This window comes from Oncorhynchus keta, chromosome 7, assembly GCF_023373465.1.
Source record: "Oncorhynchus keta strain PuntledgeMale-10-30-2019 chromosome 7, Oket_V2, whole genome shotgun sequence".
NCBI classification, from domain to species: domain Eukaryota; kingdom Metazoa; phylum Chordata; class Actinopteri; order Salmoniformes; family Salmonidae; genus Oncorhynchus; species Oncorhynchus keta.
Window position 1 is genome coordinate 7,344,693 of NC_068427.1, and position 24,722 is coordinate 7,369,414.

Sequence of the window (24,722 nt, forward strand, 5' to 3'; positions counted from 1 at the left end):
TACCCTGGCATTACAAGTGCCATGCTCTACCAACTGAGCTACAGAAGATGATATGATGGTCATGATGATGACCCATTGTATCTGATGACAATTTTGGAAAGGTCTAAGAAATTAAGAATTGAGAAATTGTGTAGAATTGTTTGGTTGATTTATGGAATCTGATGGAATTATATGGAAATTGAGTGAATAACATGCATCACACATCAGTATATGGCAACATAGATCATTTGGAAGGAAATTAAGTGTATGTTGACATAATACTGTAGATTCATGAATTTCAGGCTGTCTAATGCATATTTGAATAAGAATGCACTAGGTTAATTGTATAGCACTGTAAAACTCCAATTCTGGATTTGATCTCAATCCTGGTCCAGAGAATTTGTCCATTTAAATTGATGTGCCCTAGGCCAGTATTGAACATTGCAGCATTATATTATTTTATTAGTTCTAATAAAGTTAGATGGATTTTATTTAGGCACAACCACCTATTGTGTCACGTTTTATTCCCCTGGCAGTGTTGATGCTTTACTCTCAGGGGCCACTGTGATTGACAGCTGTGAAGCTGACTCTGCCTGCTTCACTCAAGCGCTCCCCGGCGTCAGCCATCTTGCCTGCCCTAGACCGATTGCGGAAGTAACGTTAGAAACTGTACTTTGTGCAGGTTCAGGTTTCCGCCTGTGGACGGTTTGCAATATCCTCCAGCCGACACAGACAGCTATCGATTAACAGAAAACATTTGTGATTACCAGAAGCACACGAGATGGCAGGACGATTACCGGCGTGTGTTGTCGACTGCGGTACAGGGTAAGCTATTCAAACTAGACCGCCTTGCAGACAGCGCACCGAGATTTTGGGTGTCACCGACTCGGAGCCCATCGCTGTCAGCAACTGGGTGTGTGTGCTAGCTATAGCTTGCTAATACATTGCATCAATGTAACCTTGGGCCATTTATTACAAAACGAACGATTTTTATTAGGCTGTTATTGTACTGCTGTTTAACATACATGCTGTATTCACTAGATGGCCTGCTATTTGCTTTCATCATCACAAAATGTTTTCTTCCTGTTGGAAAGGCATTTTCAATACAACATATCCAACCAATCTGTTCTTCATTACTGGGGATCTAATATATTGCATTTCGGAAATACTTTGAATGGACAGTATAAAGGGTCTTCCGTGTTTATTGTAAAGTTTAATTTTGTGTCGTTAATGGTATTCCTTTCATAAGTAATTGTACAGTGCTTGCTTACGAGTGATGCCCGGCTTTGAGCATGCGCAGAGCGACTTCCTACATTGTCGACTTCCTCATTCAGGGTTTTTAGTCCATATATGGTCGTTTTCGGCAACTGAACATGTTTTTTTTATTAGCATACTTCTCTAATTTCCTAAATTGAGCCGTACCTTTACCATCTCAAATGATACATTAATCATTTTCTGAATAACAAAGACTGGTTTGTATTCAATAGAAAAGTTCGAGGATTCTCATTTGCGTGACCTCACAGTTCTACAGCAGTTTGTTTTGATTCGGCATACTTCTGCTTCATGCCCATCCTTTTTATCATCTGTAAATATTGTAAATGCCAATATGCTGATTGCACGTCCCAAGATCTATTTTAAGCCAGTGAATTAATAACATTTGGACCTAAACTAATCCCTCATTATTGAGCTGTGCAATACACCACATCATTCTAGTTGCCTGCAATAATGTGAACAACCGATTCAGTTCAGTATCAGGATATTATTTTTGACGATATACGATATATAACGATATATCGTTTTGACATGATCGCAATATTATTTTTTGCGCTAGTCAACTATACCTGCACCAAAACTCCAGTATTTTCCTTTCATAGCTTGTTCTCCGTCTTCTTTTTAAATTGGGTGCCAATTTGATTTCAGCCCTTTTATTTACATGACTGATCAAAACTTGTTTTCTCATGGCTCTCTCTTGTCCCTCTGCAACAAACATTTGGTGAGCGATATGTTTGGAACATCGAATCGCAATAAATCCACAGTATCGAGTCGCAATGCATATAGAATCGTGAGAATCACAATACATATCATATTGGTACCTAAGTATCTTGATAATATATTTTCGGCTTCCCAGCCCTAATTGTTACTCTTACTTGCTGTCTATTAATGCACAGATTGTAATCTAAGGAGCGATATCTAATGTAGGCATTTGATATAGCCGAGACCTAGATTTATGTTTAATACTATAGTTGGGGTTATTGCCTAACTAAATATGCTACGTTGTTTGCAATTCCAAAAGAATTTGAATTCTTCACTCTGCATGTTTCCTTACATACCTCTCCACTTATCTTCCCCGCTCCCTTTGGGCTATTAGTTAGGTTAGTGCATCTGGCCCACACTGGGAGGGAGGACTGGAAAACCACAGCTGAGGATGGAGAATGAGGCTAACTCCTTTGTAGAGCAGATGTTTGAAACTGCTATAAAAGCCAAGTTGCTAAAGTACCAGGCCAGCAGAAGTCTGGTTGAGTAGGCTACACCACCACACAGCTCATGAGTCACGCTCACGACAGCCAAAATATTTGAACTGAACTCTACATCCTCTTACCTCAAGCACAAGTGGGCCGCTATTCTTAGAACTCAACAGTGAAATGGAGCAGCAGTTATTGTACTGCTTATTCACTTCTCTATAACAGTTTTGTTGGGAGATCTGTGAAGAGCCACTGTTTTATGTAGGCTACTGTATGTTTTTTTCTTTTGTAGGGGGTCAGTTTTGGTCGAAACAAATGTTTCAAATGCAGGTGTTACAGGCCAGGCTTGCAGCTAAGTGTAGTACCTGGGGCTATGGTGGAGTCGAAATTTGCTTATCATGCTCAGCAAACAGTTTTGATTTTACACAGTAAGGCCATTATCATTATTCAAACTTGGCCTATACCAGGCCATGATTCACATTGTAGTCTTTATCAAACACAGCAATAAGGTAGCCTAGCTTACATTTCAGGCCTTGCCTTAGGCCTAATGCCCAATCCCAAATCAACCTCTATTCCCTACTCTCCATTTTAGGCACTTGCAGAGACCTATTTCTAAGAATACTGAATGGATGTTGCCTAAGCATTGTCATATTTTGTAGGCTATACTTATCTGATCCTCTCAGTGAGGAGGGGCTTGAGGATCGATTTGTATTGGAGCACTCCTGTGGTTATGTCCACTGCTAAGAGTGTAGTGAAACAAGCTTGTTGAAGCAGGTAGCTGCCCCAGACAAGCTAGGACTGTTCTGTGGAATGAAGCCCCAAGCCTATTTTTTTTTGTGTGTCTTCCACGTGCAGCTACTAAAATGTTAATCCTTACCAGCTCTGTTATTCCTCACTCATTGGGTAGGCCTTTTTATATTTACAATACGGTTAAAATAGGACTTAAAAGCAACTAGGCTTATTTTCTATAGGCTAACCTACTGCACTGAAACGATGGTATTGAAAAGCATCTCAGGCAATGTGTCTTATATCCTTATGGTAGTAGCTTATGTTTCAACTACGATGAGCTCTCTTGGGCTGAGATTTCTAGGCTACCCATTTACAGTAAACACAAACTTAACTGTTGTATGCAGCTTATCGTTCTGCGATAAGGCTTTAGCCGTGTGTAAGTGAACCTTATTTGCGACACTTCTGGCACTCTGACCAGTTGTAGGATGATGCTATGCTAAGATTTCTACTCAAAGTGGTGGATTTGGGGAAATGTATGAATAGCCCCTTAGATTCCAAATGCCCTTTTACACTCTTCCTATTGAAGGGTAGGCTATTCAGAGTTGAGCTGCGGTTGTTGGCACTATACTGAGCCGTGGAAGAACAGGGGTTTTATTGATAAAAATCACAGAAGCTGGGCCTAACCAAAATATAGGCTATGCCTGCTAATCAATTTGTATTATTTTCTCCTTTTACAAAGTGTCACCCATACAAAAAAATGTGATCATGTGAAGTTCAATCTAATGGTGTGCCTTCTCTCTTTCAGATACACTAAGCTGGGGTATGCAGGGAACACAGAGCCACAGTTCATTGTTCCGTCATGTGGGTATATGTTTCCATTCACCTCACATTGAGGATAGGCTAACTGTTGCCTAGACAAAAGTAATTTTAATAAGCAGAGCCCTAACACGGTTTCAAAGAGTCCAGGTTATGATCTGATATCGTTGATGCCGAAAGTATTTTCAGGCCTGTTTTTCTATTTTAGAGCTCTTTGGGGCAATGCTTTGGAAATACAAGGCTGGATAGTTAACAGTGACTGTAGGTCACTCTTGCACTTGGTGTTTGACTGGATTTGTGTCTTAAGCCCTTTCATCAAACACGGCCTTAGTCTAATTGATTCTCTCTGTCTCTGTGTGTGTTTCTTTCTTCCTCCATCCGTCTCTCATCCCTACCAGGTATTGCAATCAAAGAGTCAGCCAAGGTTGGATCAAGGACGGTCAAGGGGGTGGACGACCTGGACTTCTTCATCGGAGATGAAGGGATAGACAAGCCCAATTATGCCACAAAGGTACCAAACCCATGACTCAAAAAGGCTACAGGGCCACCCAATACAGTATATTAAAACTCACATATACCACAAGCAAACCTGTCCAATGCCAAACATGACAGCCCTGAAGAGCCATTTGTATGTGACCAATACAAAGTACAAACCTACCAATTGAACATGACAAATGGCCTACAAGTTGTCATGTGAACTTGCATACTGTGCATTTCAAAGATACCTATTCCAAGGAAATACGGAAACCAGTAAACTGCACCAGAGAGGTGTCTGTCAACGGCCAGTCACTCTCATTTCACATGACTATTTGTCACTACGCGATGCACTCAATGTTTGTTAGTGCACATTATGTGCTACTAGGCCATGCAGGCCTACTCATTATGGTCTTGTACTTGATGTGTCATTCAACCATGCACTAAAATGTATGTTGGTGTACTTAGTCGCAAAGTAATTTTCAAGCCAAAAGTGTATTAAGGCTACTTTCATAGTTAGAACCTTCACAGGAGCATCGTTAAATCTCTGAGCTGTTTTCAAAAAGCATCGTTACCAACGTAGCACTTGAAAATGCTTGTTATTTACTGATTACCTCAGACCTCTCGTAGAACAGCTACGTGCGTCATTGTATGTGTTTTTTCCTCCTACGGAGTCACTTTATACACAGATGAGATCCACTAAACATAGAATCAAAATGTTTATTTGTCTCTCTGTGACCACTGGTAGCTTCACAAAGAAGTGAACTATGAGTACAAAGTTGCCAATGTCTTCGAAATTGTTACGAACAAGAGAAGGATGAAAATATGTTTCAAATGAAAACCGAGATGACTGCATTAAAATATAAATATACTACATTATAGGATACATACGGATGTGTAATTCATTAATATTCAAATCAATTTCATGTTCATTCAATTGAGTTATATTTTGTTAATTGTAGGCTACTGTTTAATTTTGCTTCAACACGTGGGCAGTAGTGTGCCAAATCTTGATTTTAGTGCATTATTGTAGGGTAAGCAATTAGAATAACCCACCTCAATATTTGCAGGCAGGGATTATATGTTTTTCGGAGCTGATCCGTCATCAGTATTGTGGAATAATTTGAATGTTAAGGTAAGATTTTAATGGAGAAAGCTGATCCGAGAACACCGATGTCTTTTGATCGTATCAGTATCGACACATACCTCAAACCGGGCCCTGTATGTTTGCCAGTGTCATTGACCTTTGACCTCTCGCCCACAGTGGCCCATCCGTCATGGCATTGTCGAGGACTGGGACCTGATGGAGAGGTTCATGGAACAGGTGATCTTCAAGTACCTGAGGGCGGAGCCTGAGGACCACTACTTTCTGTTGGTAAGAGGACCATGGTCCAAATGGGACATTTACAGGATAGAAAGACACCATACCAATGGATAGAGGGCACACTTGTCAAAGAGGGTGGGCTCTCTTTACAACCTGGTGGGTGAAATGAAAACCAATGGGTCTGCGGAACTGGAGGTCCTGAGTTGTGTACCCCTGGATTAACAGTGCTGTCATGAATGCCAGTACACTTGAGGAAGTAGGACTATATCAGCACTGTGAGCCAAGTGAAATAGAACACCCAGTGAAGGGAACTAAAACGAAATGGTTATAACAGTGGGCTAAAAACCTTGGGTCTTTCTGGGGCATACATCTATACATCTATTAATAGGGTTGGCAACACTTCCAGGTTTACAAGCTCCCTATCTGGAGGTTTCTTGGACGGTCTGATGTAAGTTGTTACTCTGATCTTAAAAGCGCGTCTCAGGAGAATAAAAATATACTTTTTTTTTTTTTTCAATTTTAAGCTGCTGATAAATTAATGTAGTGGGAACACTAAGGCTGTTGTAATACATTGTAACTAAAACCTTTTCTGTAGGTACATAGCATAGACTTTTACCTGTAATTGAGGGTGATGTGGTTGTTAATAAATCTGATGCTGGTTGGATTAGTGTGTCTGTGTTGAAGTCTAACTCCCAGTACTGTGGTGTCCTCTTGCAGACAGAGCCTCCTCTGAACACACCAGAGAACCGAGAGTATACAGCAGAGATCATGTTTGAGTCCTTCAACGTCCCAGGGCTCTACATTGCAGTGCAGGTATGGCTTCATCATCCCTGGGAACACTATATCTATCAGAAACAAACACTTGCACACACACACAGCCTTTATGCGTTTATGTAAAACACAGACTTCCTCACTGCCACTACGCAGACTTCCTCACTGCCACTACGCAGACTTCCTCACTGCCACTGCGCAGACTTCCTCACTGCCACTACGCAGACTTCCTCACTGCCACTACGCAGACTTCCTCACTGCCACTACGCAGACTTCCTCACTGCCACTACGCAGACTTCCTCACTGCCACTACGCAGACTTCCTCACTGCCACTACGCAGACTTCCTCACTGCCACTACGCAGACTTCCTCACTGCCACTACGCAGACTTCCTCACTGCCACTACGCAGACTTCCTCACTGCCACTGCCCCCTGCTGTTTAATGTTGTGTTTAAATAATGTGGTCAATGACATCATGGACACCCTCAGCGTTGTTTTACTGTTGTTGTTTTACAATGGCGTCATATTGACCTTGTGCTCTCTATACCCAAGGCTGTCCTGGCGCTGGCTGCCTCCTGGACATCCAGACAGGTGGGGGAGAGGACACTGACGGGGACGGTCATCGACAGCGGAGACGGAGTCACCCATGTTATCCCTGTGGTGAGTGACAAACACACCTGATCTGAGGAAAGCCTTATCACGTCTGACAGGAAAGACTGATTTATTACACACATTCACTCATGTGCACACGCTATACAATCTCTCTCTCACACACACACACACACACACACACACACACACACACACACACACACACACACACACACACACACACACACACACACACACACACACACACACACAGTGTTTCTCAAAATGCATACTACTGTGCTCACGGGAGGCTCGGAGTACAAGTCCAAATTAAAGTATGCGAAACGGAGCATGGAGGGCACTTCTCAAATGCGTACTCCGTTTGAACATATTTTGAAGCATGCATAGATGCAAGCCTCAACGGATAGTATGCAAAGAAATATGACGCAACCACATAAAAAAAATTATGCAAAATTTCTTGAAATCAATTTCGGCCATTATTTGAGTTTAGGCGAGAGAAAATACAAGGAGAGAAATGTTGCCTAATTCACATCTCATATGTTGCTTGACTACAATTTTTTTTTATCTTGATACGTTAATAAATAAATACTGTGTTAATTTTGGCATGTTTATCTGCCTACGTACCATAGATCACAAGCCCATAATAAGTCAAATGGGCTAGCTACTAGTACTGTTAGCCATGAAGAATTTAACCTCTGGCTAGCTATCTTGCATAATATTACTTTTCTGTCATTTTTGCTAGTTAAACTATCTTGTTACCTACATTATTACGATTCATATAAAGTGCATTCTGAAAGTATTCAGAACCCCTTGACTTTTTTCACATACAAATACAGCCTTATTCTAAAATTGATTTAAATATTATTTTCCCTCATCAATCTACACACAATACCCCATAATGACAAAGTATAAACAGGTTTTTAGAAATCTGTCTGGGCTACTCAGACATTCAGAGACTTGTCCCGAAGCCACTCCTGTGTTGTCTTGGCTGTGTGCTTAGTCTCTGAGGTTCTGAGCGCTCTGAAGCAGGTTTTCATCAAGGATATCTCTGTACTCTGCTCTCTTCATCTTTCCCTCGATCCTGACTAGTCTTCCAGTCCCTGCTGTTGAAAAACATCCCCACAGCATGATGATGCTGCCACCATGCTTCACCGTAGGGATGTTGCTATGTTTCCTCTAGACGTGACGCTTGGAATTTAGGCCAAAGAGTTGAATCTAGGCTTCATCAGACCAGAGAATCTTGTTTCTCATGGTCTAACAGTCCTTTAGGTGCCTTTTGGCAAACTCCAAGCGGGCTGTCATGTGCCTTTTTACTGAGTAGTGGCTTCCGTCTGGCCACTCTACCATAAAGGCCTGATTGGTGGAGTGCTGCAGAGATGGTTGTCCTTCTGGAAGGTTCGCCCATCTCCAAGGTGGATCTCTGTCAGAGTGACCATCGGGTTCTTGGTCACCTTCCTGATCAAGGCCCTTCTCCCGATTGCTCAGTTTGGCTGGGTGGCCAGCTCTAGGAAGAGTCTTGGTGGTTCCAAACTTCTTCCATTTTTTTGAATGATGGTGTCCACTGTGTTCTTGGGGACCTTCAATGCAGCAAAAAAAATGTTGTACACTTCCCCAGATCTATGCCTTGACATAATCCTGTCTCGGAGCGCTACGGTCAATTCCTTCGACCACATGGCTTGGTTTTTGCTCTGACATGCACTCCAACCAAGTTGTAGAAACATTGACATTTTGAGTCTCATAGCAAAGGGAATACTGAATACTTATGTAAATAAGGTATTTCTGTTTTTTTATATTTTAATTTCTAAAAACCTGTTTTCGCGTTGTCATTATAGGGTATTGTGTTTAGGATTTTTCTCAAATGTAATCAATATTTGAGTAAGGCTCTACCGTAACAAAATGTGGAAAAGGGGAAGGGGTCTAAATACTTTCTGAATGCACTGTATCTAGCTGATAATTATCAAGTAAAACACTTGCTTTGTGTATATCTTGGAAGAAGGCTCAGTGAATGGGGAGATGAAGTGTGAGGTAATACAGTAGGGGGAGTGTGTGCTTCATATTGTTTTATGCATTCTCTACACTCATCCTCACAAGAATGTACTCAAGAGAACGTGGTCGAGAGAATGCACTCTGAGCATGAGTGTGGAGTCACGGTAGTATGCATATTGAGAAACACTCAGAGAGTATAAGGATTTTTTTTTAAACAGAGACTGATGTACAACCTGAACTTGTCCAATAGGAACACCGATTGTTGTGTTCCATTGCTAAATGTTTTTCTACTGCATGTCATACTGAACACAAACATGGTCCCAGCGAAAGGCTCCCTCGGCCAGACCCCTGATCCTGCATGTGTCTCAATACTTCTCAGTGGCCTCCTTTGCCTGTTTCCTTCCCCGTTACTAAAGAAATCTATACTGAACAAAAATATAAACGCAACAATTTCAACGATTTTAACTGAGTTACAGTTCATATAAGAAAATGAGTAAATGTAAATAAATTCATTAGGAGCTAATCTATGAATTTGACATGACCGGGGAGGGGCGCAGTCATGGGTGGGCCTTGGAGGGCATAGGCCCACCCACTGGGGTGCCAGGCCCAGCCAATCAGAATTAGTTTTTTCCCAACAAATGGTCTTTATTACAGACAGATACTCCTCAGTTTCATCAGCTGTCTGGGTGGCTGGTCTCAGACGATCCCGCAGGATAAGAAGCCGCATGTGGAGGTCCTGGGGAAGGTCCTGGGCTGGCGTTGTTTTTGAGGCCAGTTTAACGTACTGCCAAATTCTCTAAAATGACATTGGAGACTGCTTATGGTAGAGAAATGAACATTCAATTATCTGGCAACAGCTCTGGTGGACATTCCTGCAGTCGGCATGCCAATTGCACACTACCTCAACTTGAGACATCTCTGGCATTAATTCTGTGACAAAACTGCACATTTTAGTGCCCATTTTATTGTCCCAAGCACAATGTGCACCTGTGTTATGATCATGCCATTTAATCAGTTTCTTGACATGCCACACCTGTCAGATGGATGGATTGTCTTGGCAAAGGAGTAATTACAGGGATATAAACAAATTTGTGCACTAAATGTGAGAGAAATAAGCTTTGTGCGTAAGGAACATTTCTGGGATCTTTTATTTCAGCTCATGAAACATGGGACCAACACTTTACATGTTGTGTTTATTTTTGTTCAGTATTTTCTCTTATCCATTTCTTTTCAATCAGTGCAGATGAAGGCAACTATCAAAGTAGGCAACTATGCTTTTGACACACAGACTTAGATACAGGAGCAATTGCCTGGCAAGTAAATATATTGCAAGAGGACACGTTGTGTGGACAGTGGAGATTAAGTCAGCATCTTGTAGGATGTACAAGCCACTGCTTAACATACAGAAAGTCAGCCAAACATAATTCAGGATGTGAGCATCTATGATAGAAAAATATGCCTTCAATGTTGCTAAAAGAATAGTCAGTTACTGAGCCGAACTATACTGGGCTTGGCTTGACTACACATCCCACCATAGTTGCTGGAAAGGACAATGTGAAAAGAAAATATCCAGGCCAGCACAGTACGGTTTAGTTCAGCACAATGGTGTAAATCTGGCATGAGCGTTATTTAAACACGCGCATCGACTTTGACCTATTTATTCTTATATGCTGTGATGTCACCTCACCCTAGACATTGTGAGCTCTGAACCATCTTTCTTTTTTGTGTTGCTGTAGGCTGAGGGCTACGTCATCGGCAGCTGTATAAAGCACATCCCCATCGCGGGTCGTGACATCACCTACTTCACCCAGCAGCTTCTGAGGGAGCGGGAGGTGGGCATCCCCCCAGAGCAGTCCCTGGAAACGGCCAAGGCAGTCAAGGTAGGTCACAGTGAACTATGTTTCCCGTCAACCACTACTCCACTCACCAACCACTGTGGTGCATAGTACAGTCAAGGAGCCAATCCTAGACCAAATTCTCAACCGTATCCCTGGTTCTCTGAGGCAAGGTTTTCCAGAATGTTGATTTTAAATTGAAACTATCCTGTGTTGCCTAAGGGCATTTTCACACAGGAATAACGTACTCTGTTGCGGTTCCCTAAGCCATGTTGTGAGAATTCAACAAAATATCTTCTGCTTTCACAAGAACTGTTTTGGGGTGCGATTTACAAGGTGAAGTCTACATTGCAGTAGCATACTAGCTTGGCTTGATAACAACAGTCAGACAGTTCCTCATAACTCGCGCTACTGCATCAGAACACTTGTCACTCTGGTCCTGGGTCCTGGACCGACCACTTTGGCAAAAGTCCCACTGTTTTGTCTTTCTCCAACAACTTGTCTACCGCTCTCATTATTGTGCAGCACTTTCATTCAATGAAGGTATGCGCCCCAACAGCATTCCTCTACCACCACTCACCCAGTTCAGATTTTGTCACTGTTTGCATTGGAAGTTGACTGAGTATTTGAACATTGCTAACACAACTCTGATTTTTTTCCCCCTGAAATATAAATGAAGAAATAAATGAACCAAGATGTCTACAATTGGAAATGTGTAATTCTGACCGTGTCTGTAGTTTGACTATAACACTAGGTGGCGCCAATGTTCTACCCTGTAAGTTTAATACCTCCTGCTAAGAACATCACTTGATGTTCAGTCTTCTCTTTTGTAAGGTAGTTTGAAATGTGGGACACAGATGCAATTCTGTTTTTGATTGTTTAAGTTTACACTTCAAGATGGACGACTTGACTCCCCAGGTGGTTCAAAGGGTGTGACACTCCCCAGGTGGTTCAAAGGGTGTGACACTCCCCAGGTGGTTCAAAGGGTGTGTGGTGTTCCCATTAACCCCAAGCTTGTAAATTGCCCCTTGTTTTCACCAGAATCAATTGGGATTCACCTCCCTTCCCTTCTTGATCCAAAGCAGTACATTTTTATTGAAAGGCTCACCTAAATCCTTTTTCGGGCGTACTGTTGAAGGTCATTGTTTTTCAACCCGAGGCAAACACACTCTTTTCATCCCACAGACTTGATCACTGACTGCAATTGGTAGCTTGATTTGTACGCTATGTTCTTGCTCTTAAAAAATAGCTGTCCAATCATTTGCATTTGTCTCTACCAAAATCTGTGTTTTGTAGAATTGTTTTTAGTGGAGTCCTGTGTTGTTGGAAAGTCTTAAAATAATTTAGAATGTAATTAGGGCCAAAATCATGGTCAAAACAGGGACGGAATCATGCAGGTACTAGTGTTGAGCAAATTAATGGTTTTGGTTCGATTACATGTTTTAAAACATTAAATGCACTATGCATTATGTGGGTTGAATGCTGTAACAACACAGAATACAGCAATACACCATGATGGTAGTGACTTCATTACCGCGTATCACAAGTAATCACTATTTTAGTAGTTCTTCAAAGAAAACAAGACATACTTTTATGACTGCTGAATACCAGCTATCAATCACTTAGATCAGGTATTTTCAGGCGACGCTTTCGATCCCTCTCGATTGTACATTTTCTGTCTATTCTCTCCCTTTCTGTGTCTGCCCTAAACTAACGTAGCACGTGTAAAAGACACCCAGACCAGACAAGTAGGTGCACAATTGATTTTGGTCATTGTAAGTAAATTACCACGTTTTCTGCACTAACAATGTAGAATATTGGCCTGTTGGAAACTACAACTCCCTACTACATCGCCCATTTCGGGCTTGATCTGATTTCTCTCTAGAGATACTGTGGAATGAATTTCTTCCTGAGTTGTATTGCTCACCAAGATCAAAGACCTTTAAACATGTGTACTAAAACAAAAGAAATGGAAATAAATTACTATTGAACTGACCCTACAGAATGTAACGTACAGTATGTAACCAGTTACACTGTACTTCAGCATCCACTCACGCATTGTCCTCCACACATTGCTCCCGAATTGCGCAGCGGTCTAAGGCATTGCATCTCAGTGCAAGAGGCGTCACTAGAGTCTCTAGTTTGTATCACATCCAGCCGAGATTGGGAGTCCCATAAGGCGGCGCACAATTGGCCCAGCATCGACCGGGTTTTGCCGGGGTAGGCCGTCATTGTAAATAAGAATTTGTTCTCAACTGACTACGCCTAGGTTAAATAAAAAATACATGTATTTTTCCACCAGGAGCGTTTCAGCTACGTGTGCCCTGACCTAGTGAAAGAGTTCAACAAGTACGACACGGATGGCTCCAAGTGGATCAAGCAGTACACTGGAATTAACAACATCAGCAAGAAGGAGTTCACTGTCGACGTGGGCTACGAACGCTTCCTTGGCCCTGAGATATTCTTCCACCCAGAGGTAAGCAGTCATCACTATGCTGTTAAAAACTGCTTCATAGCAAGAGGTTAGCGCTATGCTAATTAGACTAGCATACCATGAGTGTGAAATGTTCTCTTCAGTGTCATTGAACATTAGCATAATGTTAACTCTGACCTCTAGGTCCTAGGTTACAGTAGCTAAACATTTGTGGTAAGACCATCATAAGTAGAATAATCCTACATCAGGGATCATCAGCTAGATTCAGCCGCAGGTCGATTTCTTCTTGAGCAGATGGTATGCGGCCGGAACATAATTACAAATAATTTGTAGACTGCAAATTGACTGCATGAAGCCCAAACAGATAAAATATTTGACAAAAAAAAATCATAATTTAATTAAAACCTGGCTTACATTTGTATACGATCACATGTACTCTTACCTGCAAAAAAAGTAAACGAGGGATACAGGGTGTGGTTCCTGAGTTAATTAAGCAGTTCACATCCCATCATGCTTAGGGTCATGTTTAAAAATGTTGAGCAGGCCATTATTTTGGCTACCATGGCTATGTTCCCATAGGATGACAATGTCCCACATCCACAACACACTAATGATCACTGAATGGTTTGATGAGCATGAAAACAATGTAAACCATATGGCATGACAGTCTCAGTCACCAGATCTCAACCCAATTGCTCACTAATGGAAGATTCTGGGGTGGCGCATGAGACAGTGTTTTCCACCATCAACAAAACACCAAATGGTAGAATTCCCCGTCGAAGAATTGTCTCATCCCTTGTAACGGTTTTGACTTGAGGTTATTATTTATAGGGGTGCCAGGTAGGTTGTGCCTACCAGAGAAAACATTGGTTTCTCCTTTTAGTTTGGGTGGGAATGAGTCCCATCTGGTCCGTCAAGTCTACACCAATACAAAGGACGTATGTAAAAGTCAGGAGGGAAATAAACTTTTCATAAACCCTTAAAACATTGAAAAGAACTTCAAAAACAACTATATTCTGTTGCGTGGGTTGTATTAGCAACAACAATGATTACACACACACATATAATAATATCACAATGAGTTCTGGTTCCTCCAGAAATGTCCTGTACCTCGGGCCTAAAAAGAGTCCAGCCCGGTAAAGGAGTTCAGTGAACTCAAGTGACTTTTGTCACGCGATGTTTGTCCGTTCATTCCGTGTAGCGTAAACCCAGTATTAAACATACAATCAATATAACAATTACTTTACCACAGAACCTTAAAGCGGATCAACTCTTAATTAAGTCCTCAACTACCACTAACTACACAAATCACAGTATACATCACATCCAAACAAATGAAATACCGTATACAAAAAGGTGGTAGTCAGTCGGTCAGTCAGACAATCCAATCCGCCAATAGATCTCCAGCGGAGAAAGGCCACGAAGAACGGAGAGGTGTAGTCCAGGGACGCAAAGAGTGGATCCGATCCTGGGTAAACTCTCTTAAGCTACAAAACACACGTTTAACGGCAACAAAACAAACGGAATCGAGAAGCTTCGGAACTGAGGGTTGAACACATCCTCATGCACGTCTCCATCACAACCCCCCTTTCGTGCAGCTGATGCTGGCTATTTAATTGGGAATTAAAGGGAAAGCGCCCTATTGGAAGGAGCTGCACTGAGACGGTTCAGAAAAATTCAGGGCCGTCACACACCCCCTCCCTGGAAAAAGCCGACCATTGCCCTGGAAGGCACATCTTGGTCGGGAAACCGAGAAAGGTCTCCTCATCACTTTCCTCTACAAAAATATTCATTACTTTTTGGAGCTCACGCTCCTCAGCTGAGGAGTCACAGGCCTTAAGGTGCGAGACTTCTGGGTCTGGGAATCCGAGAAAAGTATCCTCACTATCCTCTTCAAAGATATCCAGGACCTTGCGGCGCTCAATCGCCTCCATTCCTCAGCCGAGGGGTAACAGGCCTTAAGGCGTGAGACATGGACGATGCGCATATCTTCACCTGTGTCCTCTTTCACCACTCGGTAGTTCAAAGGGCCCATCTGCTCCACAATCCTATATGGTCCTTGCCATTTAGGAGCGAGCTTGGCCGAGAAGAATTGTTCAGCTTTCGAGTAAGGATGAGAGCGAAGCCACACCCGATCACGAAGCTGGAACTGCATGTCTCGTCTGTTCTTATCATAATTTCTCTTCTGCTTGAGTCGAGCCTGGATCATGTTCTTTGAGACAAGAGCTCTCAAGTCATGGAGATGGCCTACCTGGTCATAGCAAGCAGCGTCTGGAGTAAGCTGCTGGGGCTGTAGCACCATATCCAAGGGTCCTCGGAGAGGACGACTTAGGTTCAGCTCTGCAGGTGTGACTCCAGTGGACTCTTGCACAGCAGAATTCAGGGCAAATCGAAACTCGTGAAGGTGCTTGTCCCAGTGTTTGTGCTGGGTCCCTACATAGGAAGCAATCATTGTCTTCAAGGTTCGATTTACTCTCTCAGTGAGATTGGTCTGTGGGTGATAGGCCGTGGTCAACTTCTGCCTCAGGTTCCATCTTTGGCAGGTCTCCTCAAAGAGATCAGAGACAAATTGGGAACCTCGATCAGACAGGATGTAATCAGGCACTCCCCAGCGAGTCAGGATCTCTTTCGTAAGGATGTTAGAGACGGTCCTTGCTGTGGCCTGACGCAGGGAAAAGAGTTCCACCCACTTTGAATAGTAATCAACAAAAACAAGTATGTACACATTCTGATTGGAGCTTCTAGGAAATGGACCCATCAAATCCACTCCTAACATTTCCCAAGGTCGGGTAACCACCGTTTGCTGCAACTTGCCAGCAGGCTTTCTACCTTCTGGTTTGTACATTTGACAAACCTGACAGTTTTGGATGTGTGACTTCACATCCATGCTCAGATGTGGCCAGTACAGTAACGCTTGCAACCGCTTGTAGGTTTTGAACCTGCCCAAATGACCAGCTAATGGGTCTTCATGGAAATGTTGAAGCAGTTGTAGGCGTAGAGTGTCCGGTATGTACATTTGGTAGAGTGTTCTGTGAGGTAGTTGTACGACTCGGTAGACTTTATCTTCAATGATGGTCAGCTTTGTGGTAGGATTGACCATCTTTTCTCCATCTTCCAGGATAGTCTGGTACAAAGCCTGTACTTCTGGATCATCCTGTTGAGCTTTCCATATGGCCTCATCAGAGATGGGAAAGTCCGTTTTGGGCGAGTCTCGACTGCTTGACAGGACAGTAGCACATGTAAGATCAGGGCCACTGTTATCACAAGTAGGAGCTCTGGACAAGGCATCTGGAACAGTGTTGTATTTTCCTTTCCTGTATTCCACTGCAAATGTGAACTCTTGCAACCGTAGAGCCCATCTTATGAGTCTGGTGCTTGGTTTGTTGGTCTTGAACACCCACACAAGGGAGGAATGGTCAGTGACCACAGTGAAGTGTCTTCCCTCCAAGTAGTACCTCCACTTTTCCAAAGCCCAGACCACTGCAAGGCACTCTTGCTCTGTTGTGGAGTAGTTCCGTTCTGCTCCATTCAATGTCCGACTGGCGAACGCTAGCACTTCTTCAGTGCCAAGTCCAGTCTGTTGGACTAGGACAGCACCAAGTCCAACATCACTTGCATCAGTGTAAACAACAAAAGGGCAATCAAAGTTGGGATGACCTAAAATGGGAGGTGTGACGAGATGTCGTTTCAGGGTTTCAAAGGAAGTCTGGCACTCTGCCGTCCATTGGAATTTAGCTCCTTTTCGCTTCATCGCGTTGAGGGGTTCTGCCACCTGGGAGAAGTTCGACACAAACCGATGGTACCATCCAGCCATACCAAGGAACCGTTGAAGGGCCTTGAGTGTGGTTGGCACAGGGAAGTCTTGTACAGCCTTTGTCTTTTCAGGATCCACATGAATGCCGTCGAAAGACACAATATGGCCAAGGAACTTCAGGGAGGTTTGGCAGAAGTTGCTCTTCTTCATATTTAAGGTCAGACCAGCTTCTCTTAGCTTGTCCAACACTGCTTGAAGATCTTGAAAGTGTCTTTCTCTGTTCTGAGAGTAGATAATTATATCGTCCAGGTAGACGAAACAGATCTTCCCTTTGAGCTCACCTAACGCAATCTCCATGAGTCTTTGGAAAGTGGCAGGGGCATTCTTTAATCCAAAGGGCATCACCTTAAAGGAAAACAAGCCCTCGGCACAGACAAACGCAGTCTTGTCCTTGCTTTCCTGGTCCATCTCAACCTGCCAATAACCACTATTGAGGTCAAGGGTAGTGAACACAACAGCGCCAGACAATGACTCCAGGATCTCATGGATGGTGGGAAGAGGATAGGCATCAGTCTGGGAAACATTGTTGGTCTTCCTATAGTCCACACAAAATCTAAGACCACCAGTCTTTTTTGGGATGAGGACAACAGGAGCAGCCCAGGGAGAGGAGGAACGTTCTATTATATCTTGGGTTAACATATCATTTATGAGTCCCTTTTGGATGATTAGCTTCGCTGGGGACAAACGATATGGCTTTTGCTTGATCGGCATTTCCTGTGTAAGGAATATTTTGTGCTTCAGGAGCCCGGTGCGTCCTAGCTTTGAAGTACATACATCAGCATTATTCTGCAGCTGCTCCAACAGCCTTAACTCCTCTGGCTGTTCCAGCTGAGCTCTTCTCACAGCCTGTAAAAGGAGATCATCAGAAGGATTATCAAGGGTTAGTGGTACCGGAGCAATGGCAGAGAAGACTGCCACATTTGAACCCCAATCATGTAACTTTTTAGCTTCCGATTGGTGCGGTATTAACTGAAAGGAAGGGGATGTCGATGGGGGCGTAGGCAGTGACTCTTGGGGTTTCAGCTCTGGTTAAAGCACCCAGAGAAGGATGGTCATTCCTGCGAAGAGAGTTAGGTGTGTTGGCCTGTTGTGATTTGTGGTTTCTGGAAGGGTTTACTTGATACGGTCTTGGACATTCAGAGGTGCCAGCTTGGCCCTCAGTGGTCTGAACTGAAGTGGACACCAGGGAAACTCTGTGTAAGGAGTTGTGCCTAATGGAGGCCATGTCCACAGACACGTCATCCAACATTTTAACACAATTAGAGAGTTCTGTCTGCAAGTGGTCTACAGTGTTAACCATGGGAGAAAAAACAGAATTAACATCCTTGAGGACCTCAGTGTGGTGATGTTGCAGGCGCCATTGGAGAGTGGCAGTGAGTTGGTTTCGTTGGTAGTCAAACTGCCTGTCCATGGCACCAGTCATTTCCCGTCTTCCACTCTCACTGAGCTCTTTCAGCGTGTGGGTTAGAGTGCTCAGTGAGTTTCTGAATTCCATGGCACTCTGTTGTTGCTCTTCCCTCAGACATTTGAATTTATGGTGGATAAGAGTTTGGAGATGTTGTTGAGTCTGACGAATATCAAGGATGTCACCTTGAAGTTGTAAGACTACAACCTCTGGAGATAAACCAGACAATGGAGGAAGGTTGGGTGTCAGAGGGAGGACTAGCTCAGTACTTCCACACAGATCCATGTCAATAAGTGAGTAACTGGTTAGACCTCCTGTGGCCTGTGGCTCAGGCCGAGCATTCAGATTCCCAGGGCTCTGGCCCAAATCAACTCCATTATCTCCATTCACATTATGATTTGTATTGTCAGCTTGATGGTCAGAATGGCCCTGTGTATTCCCATTGACAGGTATGACATGGATGAGCACATTATCTTGGGGTGAATCCATTGTTTTAATTCCACACAAAATATTTGCTTTGGTTAGTTCTCAATGTTGAGCTGTCCCATCTGGGGTGCCATTTTTTATGTAACGGTTTTGACTTGAGGTTATTATTTATAGGGGTGCCAGGTAGGTTGTGCCTACCAGAGAAAACATTGGTTTCTCCTTTTAGTTTGGGTGGGAATGAGTCCCATCTGGTCCGTCAAGTCTACACCAATACAAAGGACGTATGTAAAAGTCAGGAGGGAAATAAACTTTTCATAAACCCTTAAAACATTGAAAAGAACTTCAAAAACAACTATATTCTGTTGCGTGGGTTGTATTAGCAACAACAATGATTACACACACACATATAATAATATCACAATGAGTTCTGGTTCCTCCAGAAATGTCCTGTACCTCGGGCCTAAAAAGAGTCCAGCCCGGTAAAGGAGTTCAGTGAACTCAAGTGACTTTTGTCACGCGATGTTTGTCCGTTCATTCCGTGTAGCGTAAACCCAGTATTAAACATACAATCAATATAACAATTACTTTACCACAGAACCTTAAAGCGGATCAACTCTTAATTAAGTCCTCAACTACCACTAACTACACAAATCACAGTATACATCACATCCAAACAAATGAAATACCGTATACAAAAAGGTGGTAGTCAGTCGGTCAGTCAGACAATCCAATCCGCCAATAGATCTCCAGCGGAGAAAGGCCACGAAGAACGGAGAGGTGTAGTCCAGGGACGCAAAGAGTGGATCCGATCCTGGGTAAACTCTCTTAAGCTACAAAACACACGTTTAACGGCAACAAAACAAACGGAATCGAGAAGCTTCGAACTGAGGGTTGAACACATCCTCATGCACGTCTCCATCACAACCCCCTTTCGTGCAGCTGATGCTGGCTATTTAATTGGGAATTAAAGGGAAAGCGCCCTATTGGAAGGAGCTGCACTGAGACGGTTCAGAAAAATTCAGGGCCGTCACACCCTCCATTAGAGTTCCAGACACTTGTAAAATCTATGCCAATGTGCATTGAAGCTGTTGGCACTTGCCCTTTTAAGACACTTTTATTTAGGTGTTTTCTTTATTTGGCAGTTACTTGTATCTCTTACGTGTGGGAGTACTTTGGAACAGATTTCCAAAATGTAAATCACTTGGAGCTGATTTTCTGGTGATTTTAGTTTTATAGTCAACAATAAACATTTTTAAATATATATATATATTTTTCACCGAAAATGTGGGGTGGGCAGTTGGGGAACCCTGTCCTACAATGTCCTATAATCACAAATTACAGGCAGAAGAGGAGTTGTGCAGATCAGGGCTGCAGAGGCCGGAGTGAATGATGGAGATAAAATGGTTAAGATATTCTGAAAGATATGTTTCTGTGAACGTGGATGTGTATACAATTATAAATTCTTTCTCTCATACTTTTCTTCTCCCTTCACTCTTCCTTAAAATCCCCCAGTTTGCCAATCCTGACTTCACCCAGCCCATCTCTGAAGTTGTGGACGAGGTTATCCAGAACTGCCCCATTGATGTCAGACGTCCTCTTTACAAGGTAATCCTATCCCTGGAACTACATAGATCTTGGTTAAAACCACATCCCATTAATGTCCAATAAGCATTTTGGATTTGACTTGAACAGACTTATCAGCTCTCTGGTCTGCAACTCCTTTCAATATCAAAATGTTCTGTATGTGCGTGTGAACGAGTTGAACCCTCTTTATTTGCCACAATATGTGTTCCTCTCCAGAACATTGTCCTGTCAGGCGGCTCCACCATGTTCAGGGACTTTGGGCGGCGCCTGCAGAGGGACCTGAAGAGGACTGTGGACGCCAGGCTGAAGATGAGTGAGGAGCTGAGTGGGGGCAAGCTCAAGGTGAGAGCAGTACCTAGTTATGGTAACCTTACGAGAGCTGTTCCTGTTTCCTTACAGAACTGGTCCCGTCAAGCTCTGAATCCCTGCTGTTATTAGTCAGAGCTTGTAACCAGCTACTGTTTTGGCAGAGAAATGTATCATCCAGAGACTTTTCAGCCATTGAAATCCTTGGGCTGACCACCTAAAGTGATTTTTTTTTTTGGGGGGGGGGTGCCTAATTCCAAGCATTTTTAAAACATTATTAAAGGGCCAGTGCAGTCAACTTGTGTTTTATATCAAATTGAGGTTGGAATAATACTGTGAAAATGTTAATTTAATGTTAGAGCTTTTTTTAAAGACATAGACCAATAAGAAAGAGTTCCAAGCCTTTGCCAGTAACGGCTAGTTTCCTATGCCCCAGCACTGCTCTATGCTAACAAACAATTTGTCACTTTTTCACTATTTTAATTGAAACCAGTAAGGTAATTCATTGTTACCCAGAAATTATTTCATAATAGAGATTTTTTTAAATTGCTACATCGGACCTTATGCTTTCAGTGTAAACTTAAACAAATAAAATCCAGATATTAAGTACAGTGCATTTGGAAAGTTTTCAGACCCCTTCCCCTTTCCATATTTTGTTACATTACAGCCTCATTCTACAATGGATTAAATACAAACATTCCTCATCAATCTACACACAATACCCCATAATGAACATCTTTTTTTAATAATAATAATAATTAAAAATAATAATAATTATAATGAGAACTAACAATCATCAAAATTAAAGCTATACAGTCACACGGGAATTGAAAATTCAAAAACAATCTATTTAGCTATATTGATTTTGTCATTTTTGAGCAAATGAACACACCATTAGCCATGGCAAAATGCATGGAATAGCAGGAAATTAGCTTTGAAACTGGCTAAATGTGTAGAATTGCATTAAATTGGCTTTACACCGCCAAGATGGGGCCCTCTAAAATTCTCTAAAATTCAGTCGTGCCGTTCGTGCCCATTGCCACGCCTATTTGATTCTGAAAAATTCCTAACATCGATTTATTTCTGTTTTTTGCTTTTGCCTTCTCAGCCCAAACCAATTGATGTGCAAGTCATCACTCATCATATGCAGAGATATGCAGTGTGGTTCGGAGGATCCATGTTAGCCTCAACTGTAAGTATTGCTATTCTGTGGGGGAAAACAGTATTATAAGTGGAATTGTAGAAATTCTGTCGTGTTCTTTGGAACAAAATTCATATGATAAGGAAACATCTAACTTGTCACATAGTAAAACAATTTTAAATGTAATTCAGAAAATATTCTATGTGCCATCTGCATAACTACCTTCCTAGAATGTAGTCCAAGATAATGCAATAAAAGGTTACTGTCAGCACTTTAGCTGAATATCAGTGATTTGCATTGTCAGCATGATTACTGGCATTTTGTGTTTACTCTTAAGGGCATATTATCTTCCAGTTTCCTTGTAACCCGATTTGAAATGCCAAAGTAATTGTGTATAATTCCAATGTCATCAGGGGCGTCCATTGATGATGTTCATTGTGATTGTTGCTAGTTTACAACATTGCATTAGTCATGATGAGTCAACTGAATAACACCTTTTTAGAACAGGAACTCCGGTACTGTAGGTTGTGACTGTAAAGTGGGTTGTGTCATCACTGTCATTTTACAGCATTAAATGTTTTTAGTCTTCGGTTAATAAGGACATATACTGTAGATATATATATTTTTTTACGGAACGTCCTTTGATTTGTATGGTAGAGACTGGCATCTTAATCTTAAGATAAAGAGAATGAAAAACTCTAATCCACACTCTTTGACTCTGTTTAAATGTTGTTTTTTTTAAAGATAATTTGTTTTCAACTTTTCAAGTTTTTTTCTATCTTATTCAAATATGCCAAATGTCAACACATTGCTTTCTCTTTTCTAGCCTGAGTTCTACCAGGTATGCCACACCAAAAAGGACTATGAGGAGATTGGGCCTAGCATCTGTCGTCACAACCCTGTGTTCGGAGTCATGTCTTAACTGTGGCCCTCCAATATCTAATGGTTAGATGGGGTGGGTTGGGTTGGGAGAATAGGGGGTGGTCATGGGAGGGGAATGCTGCGGGTCAGGGTTGGTGCGTTTGCGATTTTTTTGATTGCTCGTTCATTGTACAGAACGAGAAGGCGATACAGAATTTTTAAAAAGGAAAAAAAAGCGACCAGACCAAACACAGTCCGGCTGGAAAATTCATTGGAAATGTTTTTTTTTTTGTTTGTTTCATTTTCCAAAATGAGGGAAATATGGTTTCTAAACCAAAACAATAAAAGATAATTTCCGGATCTGTCGAGCAACATACTGAAAGCGGGATGGTGGTGGGGGATTTGATGGTGACGTTGATGACGACAATAACATTGATGATGATGATAATAAAACCAGAAGTCATAAAACATTATTTATGTTTGTAGAACTTGAGTCCAGGGAATATCTGGCAACTCAAGCTATTGTTGATCATGGCAAGGTTATAGAACATATTAATGTCTCCTTTACGTAATTTTTTTTCTGCTTCAAATGCACTTCACTTTATGTACCACAGCAAGAGCTTGTTTATATTTCATACAAAGGTTTTTTATATGTAAAACTTGGGATATTCGGGGAGAAAAATGTAAATGCATACCAGTATCAGCAAGTGACCATTTTAACCCACAATGCAGCTTTGATACACAGTATTTTTTTAAGTTAGAAAACTTTGTCTCTCCCTCATTATTCTACCCATGTCTGTCCTTGCTATTTCCCTTTTAATTCTACATTAACACGCCTCTGCTTTTATTTTCGACCATTCCAGATTTCCTCTTCTATATTGCAGTGAAAGAAAGAAAAGAACTCTATTCATAAAACAATTATGATGACATTGAAAGAGAATGACTGTAGGACCAGTATTGTTAGCCTTTTCTTTTTTTTAATTAAATGCCAAATTATCAAAAAATGTGGGATTTGTGTATTTAATGCCTTACAACATTCCAATAAAGGCTCAAATTTGTTTCTCAGTGCTTGACTGGACTATTCTTTTTAAGGCAACAAACACAATCAACACCACACAATGTCATATAAAGAGCTCCAGCCCACGATAAAACAAAAAACAAAACTAGGACACATTTCTGACTGGGTTCTTGTTTGCCTTGTCTCTAATTGTCCAGTGATTTGATAATTCACTGTTTCACGTGCAATGATTTCTCAGACAACTTAAATAAGAACATCTAGCCTATACAGTTGAAGTCTGGAGTTTACATACTGAGGTTGGAGTAACTAAAACTCGTTTTTCAACCGCTCCACAAATTTCTTGTTAACAAACTATAGTTTTGGCAAGTCAGTTGTGTCATACACAAAGTAGATGTCCTAAGTAATTTTTCACAGATGGATTATTTCACTTATCACTGTATCACAAATCCAGTGGGTCAGAAGTTTACATACACTAGAGTTGACTCTGCCTTTAAACAGCTTGGAAAATTCCAGAAAATGATATCATGGTGTTTATAAGCTTCTGATAGGCTAATTGACATAATTTGAGGCAATTGGAGGTTTTTCTGTAGATGTATTTCAAGGCCTACCTTCAAACTCAAAGGAAATCAGCCAAGACCTCAGAAAAAAAATGGTAGACCTCAACAAGTCTGGTTCATCCTTATGAGCAATTTCCAAACGCCTGAAGGTACCACATTCAGCTGTACTAACAATAGTATGCAAGTATA

The 24,722-nt window shown here is 41.9% G+C and overlaps 1 protein-coding gene across 1 annotated transcript; it reads left to right on the top strand.

Annotated features, from left to right (window-relative positions):
- Positions 1-604: 604 nt before the first annotated feature.
- LOC118385915 (actin-related protein 3-like) lies at positions 605-24,023 on the top strand. The gene is made up of 12 exons (XM_035773156.1): positions 605-804; positions 3,976-4,031; positions 4,385-4,497; positions 5,725-5,835; positions 6,502-6,597; positions 7,107-7,214; positions 10,889-11,032; positions 13,290-13,463; positions 20,579-20,671; positions 20,867-20,992; positions 22,065-22,148; positions 22,924-24,023. The coding sequence occupies exons 1-12, from the start codon at positions 761-763 to the stop codon at positions 23,017-23,019; spliced, it is 1,245 nt and encodes a 414-aa protein (XP_035629049.1). The 5' UTR covers positions 605-760; the 3' UTR covers positions 23,020-24,023.
- The last annotated feature ends 699 nt before the right edge of the window (positions 24,024-24,722 follow it).

What these genes read in the sequence shown, in the direction of transcription:
- LOC118385915 (XM_035773156.1), top strand. Translation starts at nt 761, where the DNA reads ATGGCAGGACGATTACCGGCGTGTGTTGTCGACTGCGGTACAGG. An exon ending in AGGACCACTACTTTCTGTTG is followed by an intron (nt 5,836 to 6,501) that starts GTAAGAGGACCA and finishes GTCCTCTTGCAG; the next exon opens with ACAGAGCCTCCTCTGAACAC. An exon ending in TGAGTGGGGGCAAGCTCAAG is followed by an intron (nt 20,993 to 22,064) that starts GTGAGAGCAGTA and finishes TTGCCTTCTCAG; the next exon opens with CCCAAACCAATTGATGTGCA.